Source organism: Culex quinquefasciatus, chromosome 3 (assembly GCF_015732765.1).
Source record: "Culex quinquefasciatus strain JHB chromosome 3, VPISU_Cqui_1.0_pri_paternal, whole genome shotgun sequence".
Taxonomy (NCBI): domain Eukaryota; kingdom Metazoa; phylum Arthropoda; class Insecta; order Diptera; family Culicidae; genus Culex; species Culex quinquefasciatus.
The window spans coordinates 92788611-92798237 of NC_051863.1; the positions used below are offsets into that span (position 1 = coordinate 92788611).

Consider the following 9627-nt stretch of genomic DNA (forward strand, 5'->3'; position numbering starts at 1 on the left):
AGATGACATGTTTCCAGAACGCTTGACTTAAGAGATGTAGAAACATAAAATGTAACATGAGTTACTCTACGAAACATCAAAAAAAATATCAAACCAAGTTGACATTTTGAACTTAAAAATATCATGTCATGGTACCGAAAAATATCATCCAGGAACATGAAATAATCATGGCCAATTCTGCTTTTTCCTGAAAAAAATTGGTGCGAAAAAATATCATCCAGAATCATAAAAAAATCAAGACAGGTTCAGGTTTTTGCCTGAAAATAACTGTTCGTAAAAATGTCATCCAGAAACATTAATGTATCATGAAAAATTGTGATTTGTGAAGAAATCTTACAAATCCATAATTCGCAACTTCCCTGACTAAAAAGTCCGTCGGACGTCCGTCGTTTGTCGTCCGTGCAATCGTACGACGTCGCACGACAATGTCGCACGACTTTCGCACGAATGTCATACGTATTTGCACCAAAATGTCGTATTTGTCGTACGATCGATCATCGAAATTGTTCGACATTGTCGTACGACATTCGACCGACGTCGCACGGTTTTGTTATTTAGGATGTCGTACCTTTGTCGTGTGCTGTCATTTCGGATTTTTAGGTTATGTTATAATAAAATGAACATTTTTTTTTCAAATTTTAAGGCTTTAATCAAAGATAAATGTCGCTTTATCACCTACAATACACACAAAACAACAAAAAACATTGAGTTTCTAATATTATCTGGCAACGTAAAAATGCGTTTTCAAGTCTGATTTCCTTTCTTTCTGTTTGTCCGGCGGTGATGAATGTCAGCTGATCTCTGGAAGGAAGGGGACTGCACCGCATGCTTTCGGGATGTTCGATGACGCCAGGCCATCCTCTGGGGAGCTGCACCTCGTGCATTCGATGGTGGAGTTGAGCGCCAGGCCTGCCGGTTCTACGGTGGTCGTTCCAGCAGGTTCTGCACCGGCGTATTTGAAAGCCATGACCTCCGAGGAACAGCACCACTTGCGTTCGATGGCGGAAATGAGCGCCAGGCTTGCCGAGTCTACGGTGGTCATTCTAGCAGGTTCTGCACCGGCGTATTTGAAAGCCACGACCTCCGAGGAACAGCACCTCGTGCATTCAATGGTGGAGTTGAGCGCCAGGCCTGCCGGTTCTACGGTGGTCGTTCCGACCTTCAGCGCGCGTCAGTTTGGCGTAATTTAACACCGAATAATCATGTACCTAAGTCAATAGAGAAATGAAAAGGAATTGAAATAAACATGTTCTTTTTTCAAGTATTCAGACTTACGCTGATTGGTCCAGCAGGTTCTGCACCGGCGTGAACGCCAGGTTTGTCTCCTGACCTCTGGGGAGCTGCACCACTTGCGTTCGATGGCGGAAATGAGCGCCAGGCTTGCCGAGTCTACGGTGGTCATTCCAGCAGGTTCTGCACCGGCGTATTTGAAAGCCACGACCTCCGAGGAACAGCACCTCGTGCATTCAATGGTGGAGTTGAGCGTCAGGCCTGCCGGTTCTACGGTGGTCGTTCCGACCTTCAGCGCGCGTCAGTTTGGCGTAATTTAACACCGAATAATCATGTACCTAAGTCAATAGAGAAATGAAAAGGAATTGAAATAAACATGTTCTTTTTTCAAGTATTCAGACTTACGCTGATTGGTCCAGCAGGTTCTGCACCGGCGTGAACGCCAGGTTTGTCTCCTGACCTCTGGGGAGCTGCACCACTTGCGTTCGATGGCGGAAATGAGCGCCAGGCTTGCCGAGTCTACGGTGGTCATTCCAGCAGGTTCTGCACCGGCGTATTTGAACGCCATGACCTCCGAAGAACAGCACCTCGTGCATTTGATGGTGGAGTTGAGCGCTAGCCAGGCCTGCCTGTTTGCTGAACGCTCGTTTGGAGGCGGAATTGAAACGCCGCCCTTTGCAGGTTCTGAAAGCGAGGTCGAGCTTATAAACTTGACGTTCCTACGTGGAAAAAGAGAGAAAAAACCACTACATTGAATTATCTATGTAATTAAGTAACCTAACTTACGCATGACTGATTTCTTAGAATCATTGTCTGTAACAACTCGTGGCTTTTAAAATAAAGTCAATTTTTAAAATTATTAACAATCAATCCTACACTTGTTCGTCATCACTTGCACTTGACATTTGACCATCGTTTTCTGCCTCGTACCTGGTACCAGCGTTGGCAGATGCTTCTTTTTCCTTTTTTCGCTTAAGGTTAAGAGCAACAGCTTGATTAAATTTTTTGAACTCATGTTTAATGGCAGTGTTTGCTGTTTCTCGCGTAACGCCAAATCTTTTTAAAATAACATCTATAATTATATTTATATAATTATTAAATTAAAGGCAGCAAAACTAAAAAATTATATAATGTAAATGTATAATGTAAAATTTGACTACAGTACTTGTTCGTTAACTGGGATGAGAACGTAGCCCAATAGGGTGTAATATGGTTGTATGGAAAAAAATAAAGTTGTCCAAATTTAGCGAGCACAGCAATTTTTCAGTTCCTTTTGGGGTTCTAAACAACTCCCCAAAGTTTGGGAACGATTGGTTTAGTCCTCACTTTGCGCAAAGCGATTCAATTTTCCATATAAATTTGTATGGGAAAAACATTTTTTTTGGATTTCGATATTTATAAAATCCACGTTTCACGCTGTACTAAAACCGGATTCATATTCAGATGCTCTAGAAGGTGCTCTACAACTTTCCCGAAGAGAGTATGGTGCTAACTTGCTCCTAAAAAAAGATACAGCGTGTTAAAAACTCGTCTAAAATGTGTTTTTTGCTCGAAAATCACGTTTTAGACGAGTTTTGAGGACGCTGTATCTTCTCTTAGGGACATGCTAGCACCATACTCTCTTCGGGAAAGTTGTAGAGCACCTTCCAGAGCATTTGAATATGAATCCGGTTTTAGTACAGCTTGAAACGTGGATTTTATAAATATCAAAATTAAAAAAAATGGTTTTTCCCATACAAATTTATATGGAAAAATGAATCGCTTTGCGCAAAGTGAGGACTAATCCAATCGTGCCCAAACTTTGGGGAGTTGTTGTTATATTATGTAACGGTTTTTATGAACATCCCCGCGTCACGCATTTCGTGGACGCTCCCCTTTAAATGTCATTCATCTTTCCTGTCTCTCTCTATCTTCCTGATTCATTCTTGTCGCGAGTACGGACCTGAAAGGACGTGTCTGAATAAAGTGGAATCATTAATCGTAAATCGCGTCTCATTTATTCGTACTAAAACATGGTGTCAGAAGTTTTCGCGGACAACTAGTGGATTTCCGGCGTCATCGGTATAACGCGGAAGGTTCCTGTGAGGAGATTCAACTTCGGGCGGCCAAAGAATCATACGCGGAAGTGATCGGAAAAGTTGCGCTCTTTGTTGCGAACGTGTGCGATCCTGTCCGGCGGCCATATTTCTTTGTGCGCGTCTTCGAACTGTTGGAGATTTCCCGGAAGTGAAGTGGAGAAGAAAATTCGAGAAAAATGGACGCTGAGCAGTTCAAGATGTTTATGAAGCATCAGGAGAAGGCGCAGGCGGAGCTCATTGCATCGTTGCAAAAAATGGTCGTGAAGCAGTCAACAACGCCGGCCGCTGGAAGTTCGGCGGGCCCCGCTTTGCCGCTTCCCCCTCCGCTGGAGCTGGCCGGAGACATGGAGGCAAACTTTGAGTTTTTCAAGCAGAATTGGAAGAACTACGCATCCGCCGCTGGGATGGATGGTTGGCCGGACACGATGAAGAAGCAGAAAACGAGCATCCTTCTGTCAGTGATCGGAAGTGCAGCGCGCCAAAAGTACTTCAACTTTGAGCTTACGGTTGCAGAGACGGATGATCCGGAACTTGCTCTGGCAGCGATCAAGGAAAAGGTAGTGCGCAAACGGAACAAGTTCGTCGACTGGATCAATTTCTTTGGCCTTTCGCAAGATTCGGACGAAAGCATCGACGACTACCTGATGAAGCTGAAGGTTCTGTCGAAGTCATGCCAGTTCGGAGCTCTTGAGAAAGAAATGCTGCGGTTCAAGATCGTCACATCGAACAAGTGGCCAAATCTCCGGACCAGGATGCTGGGCATGCAGGACCTGAAGGAAGATGCGGCCGTCGACATGTGCCGCGCAGAGGAACTCGTTGTGACCTACGGCCAAGTTGTGGGCCGCACTTTTGAAGAGGTCAAGAAGATTCGGAAGAAGAAGGAGTGCAAGTTTTGCGGCGAATGGCACGAGTTTGAAAAAGGAGTCTGCCCTGCTTTTGGTAAGAGGTGTAACCACTGTGGCCGAAAGAACCATTTTGAAAGAGTGTGCAAGTCGGATCGGCGAAAACGATCAAAGAGCAAGCGGAACGTGCACAAGGTTCGAGATTCTCTGGAAGATCACAGTGAGGAGTCGGACAGCAACGAGTCGAGCAGCGGCAGTGAAGCAAGCGCAGTGATCGGCAAGATCGAGAACTCGCCAGAACTTGGAGGCCATGTGACGGCGGAGCTGGATTTCTACGTCGACGGTAAGTGGCAAACATCCCGCTGCAATTTGGACACTGGTGCAAACACAAGTCTCGTGGGTTACACTTGGGTAACAACGATGACCGGATGTGCCAGACCAAAGCTACTACCGTCAGACTGCCGCCTAAAAAACTTCAGTGGAGCAGAGATCCCTGTCCTCGGTGCGATCGTTGTTCCCTGTCGACGCGAGGGCCGCAAATACAAGCTTCTTCTCCAGGTAGTGAATGGATCGCACATTCCCTTGCTATCAGCGAGAGTTTGCAAGATACTGAAGCTTGTACAGTTTTGCGACACCGTGTCTGAATCTTCGTCTCTGTCGGAAGAGCCAGTGTTGGAGATCAACCGAGTCTGTGCTTTTCGTCGGGGTGGCCGAAGCGGAGAAACCGGAGAGGACCATCAGCAGCTGATTCAAGATCTGCCGTGTGTTGGTTGCCGAGCAAGATGCTGGCACCCAGCGTAGCCGCGTAAGGAACCCAGGAGTTGAACGCCCCATGCTCGAATTCGTCAGTGTTGAGCAGACAGTGAACGGGAGTCCTCGAGAGAGAAAAAGCTTTTATTTATTTATTTCCATCAAACCTTTGAAAATTTACAATTTACTTTTTGTTAGGAAAGGGAGGATGTTATATTATGTAACGGTTTTTATGAACATCCCCGCGTCACGCATTTCGTGGACGCTCCCCTTTAAATGTCATTCATCTTTCCTGTCTCTCTCTATCTTCCTGATTCATTCTTGTCGCGAGTACGGACCTGAAAGGACGTGTCTGAATAAAGTGGAATCATTAATCGTAAATCGCGTCTCATTTATTCGTACTAAAACAGTTGTTTAGGACCCCAACAGGAACTGAAAAATTGCTGTGCTGGAAAATCGATTTTGATATTACACCCTAGTAGCCCAATCACCGAATGCTGCTCGCTAACTGGGCTGAACGAGTAATAACGATGCATCTTTTTTTTTTTGATGAAATATGAAAATAAAAGTTACTCAAATTTAATTGCAATGCTTACTTTGCATATTTATTTAATTGTGACTTGAAATCAAATAAAATTTGAAAAAAGTTTTCAGTTGCTCTGCAGAGTGTTGCGTCTTTTAAATTTGACCTCAGCACTTCATCGTTATTTTGCAGTAAAATCTTTAATCTTTTGAGCGCGTTGAATGGTTTTTGACAAAGAACTTTGTCCTAAGGTTTCTATACCTGGTGTCAATCCAAAATTTTCGCGAAGCGAAAACGTTACGTGACGAATTCCCCTCTCGGCAAATTTCCCCTCTTTTTGGTGCACGCTGGTTGGATGAACGAACGTTTCCCAATCAGTCGATCGAGAGACGTGAGATTGATGTATCTAAAATCTCCCCCACTCCACCTCATAATTTTCGGATCGTCGACGAGCCAACAAAACTCGGCTCGGTCGGTCCCGAAAATTCATTCTATTGCTGGACGACGACGAGGACACATCAGAAGCAGATGGCCTGGTGGCCCGGTAGCAGACGGCCTGGAGGTCCGGGAGCAGATGGCTTGGAGGCAAGGACCAGCTAAGACATGCCGGTCGCGTGAGTCGATCATTGGAACTGGCCACCACCTGGAGTGTCCGGAGGCCCCGGGGATGTTCCGATGGGGGACATTTGCCGGACCGTAAGAGTTGGGGCAATATGGGTATCAAACTTTATGGTTTTTGATACCGGACATGAAATTTGACATTTCGGCAGTAGTGGCCACAATCCGGAGTGGCCGGAGGCCCCGCGGATGTTCCGATGGGGGGACATTTGCCGGACCGTAAGAGTTGGGGCAATATGGGTATCAAACATAATGGTTTTTGATACCGGACATGAAATTTGACATTTCGGCAGTAGTGACCACAATCCGGAGTGGCCGGAGGCCCCGGGGATGTTCCGATAAGGGGACATTTGCGGAACCATAAGAGTTGGGGTAATATGGGTATCAAACTTTAGGGATTTTGATACTGGACATGAAATTTGACATTTTGGCAGTAGTGGCCACCACCTGGAGTGTCCGGAGGCCCCGGGGATGTTCCGATGGGGGGACATTTGCCGGACCGTAAGAGTTGGGGCAATATGGGTATCAAAATTTATGGTTTTTGATACTGGACATAAAAAGTTGCATTTGGCCATTATCTGAAATTAAGCAGTTAAAATATGCTAATGCTAAGCAGTTAAAATATATTGCTTATTAGGCAGGAAGTAATAAATAGACTACTGCAATGCACATTTTTTGTGCCACTGTGAAAATCTGTTTCTGGAAATTTAGAATAACTATCTCGTAATCATTAAGAGCCCTGTAAAGGGTAGTTTTTAATGTCTGCTGTTCAAATTTCCTTTACTGCCGCCGATTGCTTGCAACAGCCTTGCAAAAACATTCCCGCATCTTGGTAACTTTCGAGTGGTGAAGGAAAGTAAATTGATTTCACTTCGATTTCTATTTCAGCTCCACATGCAATTTCCGTCCCCTTAGTTCGATAGGACGGTTATTATAAGGGGGGAATTTGGACCGGACATTCTAATCGAAAATTTCAACAATCATCTTGCAAAGTTCTTTGTCATACTGGTCATGTGTAACATAACCACCTGCACCTTTTTTTATAAGGTCCTAAACATATGTAAACATTCAGTTATCTAAATAAGGTGGAAAAGGGATACATTTGCTAGCAGGACTTAAAACCATCAAACCCTACACCCTCCCCCCTACCCGTCAATATCCCCATCCCTCCGGTTCCACAATATCAATTTAAAAACATAAAGCGAAAACTTACCTGGGATTTCCAAAAACAGGTCTTCTTTTGAGCACTAGCCACACATTTTTCATGTACGTAGCAACCAGCAATTTGTTATATAAACAACACAAACTAAAACAAAATTTATTTTGATTTAATCATAACTATATTGCTATCGATATCAACTTTATACAGATTTGCTGTAGGAGTATAAGTGCCGGATTATAATCTATACTTGTAAGCTGTTGATTTCCCGATGTAGTTTCATCTGTTTACAATGAAATTATTCGATATCAAGCCACTTTTCCAACACCAATCGCACAACAAAACACTTTCCGAAAGCAAAAGATAAACGATATGACACGCGAGCGCGAAAATAAACCAGAAAAACATAAAAAAAAACGGAGAAAACATTTTATTCCAGCTGCACCACAATTTAGAAAATTTTCTCTATCACGTCAGAACAAGATCGACACTCTGGTTACAACTGTCAAAGGAGCATCGACTAAAAATGTCGATCGCTCAAAAAATCGATGGAAAAAACGATGTCGGACATGTCGAGTGTTTGTCGCACGTTTGTCGTCCTTTCGACCAATCGATATCGAAACGGTAAAATCAAAACCGCGCGACAGCTCGCACGACGTGCGACATTTTTCAAACAGGGTTCCCATGATACATTTTTATTTTCAGATGGTATTTTTGGACAGAAAACTTAAAAGGGCTTATTTTTTAAGTAAAAGTGCATCGCGCTATCTGAACTGAGTACACCCTTACCAAAAATCATGATTTTCTGAGTTCAATATCCCACTTTTCATACGATTAACCATTTTTATGGTTGTAGTACCTGAACTCTGAACTCAAAAAATCGTATGAAAAGTGGGATATTGAACTCAGAAAATCATTATTTTTGGTAAATGTGTAAGCCCAATGCACTGTTAACAAAAAATAGTCAGAAGAAGTTTTTTTTTATGTCAAAACTGTCATCTGAAAACATAAAAGAACTATGAAAACAAGTGATATATTGGTGTTTTTTTCTGAAAATATATAAATGAACTAGAGTCTAACTTATTTACTTAAATTGATTGTTTTGTTTGATTTGGGGTTAACATTAATAAGCATGGGTACCATAAACCAGATGACTTTGATTGAAGATGATTTTGCAAAACGAAAGTATGACTGAATACGAATGAAAAAAGCGTAAATCATACAGCTGGTGTAATCGTCTATTTGAAATGCTAAATTGCATATTTTTAGATTCCATTTTATTTTTGCCAATAAATAATTCTAGATTACTTTTCCAAAACCTTCAATGCGCCATGGGTTTCCTATGTACATAGGACCTTTTCAAAAAGCAAGCGAGAATTACAATTTGCAAGAAGTTTTTCTCAAAAATATTTTTAAGGATAATATCTCAAAAATTAACACCATGGATGTTTTCAATAAGACCCATTATCTTTAAAAAAAACGGGAATTGACATGTTTTGAATATCCAATTGATAAAAAGTGATATGTTCACATAACAATATTTTTTAACATACCTTGTAAATGATCTCTAAATCCATCCAATCAATTCCCTATGATGAATACAATGATGTGATGATGGTTGTCCAGAAATGTCTGTCCTGTGAAAGAGAAAAGAACACAAAGTATCAATTCCCAAATGAAAACCCAAATCATTTTTGTAAAGATACTCCGCCTTTACAATAATTATTAAATGTAACTACTACAAAATGTGAGCAAACAATACTTATCTGAATAAAAACGAGAATTCCGTTGTCAAAATGACCGGAATTGTCCAATGCAAATGATGGCTATCGGAACGATGGAGGCCCCAAAATCTTCCGGTGGAAGATGGTGCTGCTAAATAGGTAGGACCCGCCGAAGGGGGATCAAAAAATAAAATAAGTATAAAAATTAAATAACAATCAATAGTTTCAACATTTAAATGAAACAACTCTTTTAAAGTACATTATATACCTTTCCAGTTCTTTTGCAATCATAAATTTCCAAAATGTGTGATTACTAAAGTTTTTTTTTATTTTTTGCAAATATTATTATTATAAGGCCGATGCAAAAATTTAAAAAAGTTTTTGTCCCCCGGCCATGGCCAAGGTCAAGGGGGGGGGGGGGGGCAAAAAAATAAAAAAAAATTAAATTTAAATAACAAGCCATAGTCTTCACATTTAAATGAAAAAAGTGTTTTAAAATGCATTTTACACTAGTTCAGTTGTTTTGCAATCATTAGTTTTCAAAAAATCTAAGATCTGACAAAAACAAAAATTGTATCGAAAAAAAAGATTTTGCATCGAAAATTTTCAAAAAATCATATGATTTTTTAATAAACCCAAACATGCTAAAAATAATTTGGAAGAATGTATTTTAATTTGATTTCAGCATGTTGCACTTGAATTT

The 9627-nt window shown here is 41.6% G+C and overlaps 2 protein-coding genes across 3 annotated transcripts; one reads left to right on the forward strand and one right to left on the reverse strand.

The window, feature by feature from the left end:
* Positions 1–1110: 1110 nt before the first annotated feature.
* Positions 1111–7810, reverse strand: LOC119769543. 2 transcript variants are annotated; one of them, XM_038262418.1, is made up of 5 exons: positions 7409–7810; positions 7255–7347; positions 1636–1949; positions 1276–1568; positions 1111–1208 (listed from the first exon to the last, which is right to left on the reverse strand). In XM_038262418.1, the coding sequence occupies exons 2-4, from the start codon at positions 7305–7307 to the stop codon at positions 1561–1563; spliced, it is 375 nt and encodes a 124-aa protein (XP_038118346.1). In that variant the 5' UTR covers positions 7308–7347; positions 7409–7810; the 3' UTR covers positions 1111–1208; positions 1276–1560. The 2 variants fall into 2 exon arrangements, with proteins under 2 accessions (XP_038118346.1, XP_038118347.1); XM_038262419.1 differs by lacking the exons at positions 7255–7347; positions 7409–7810 and adding an exon at positions 2017–2294.
* LOC119769539 lies at positions 3033–5281 on the forward strand. The gene has a single exon (XM_038262414.1). It carries the CDS (start codon positions 3485–3487, stop codon positions 4949–4951), a length of 1467 nt encoding a protein of 488 aa, XP_038118342.1. The 5' UTR covers positions 3033–3484; the 3' UTR covers positions 4952–5281.
* Positions 7811–9627: the final 1817 nt, after the last annotated feature.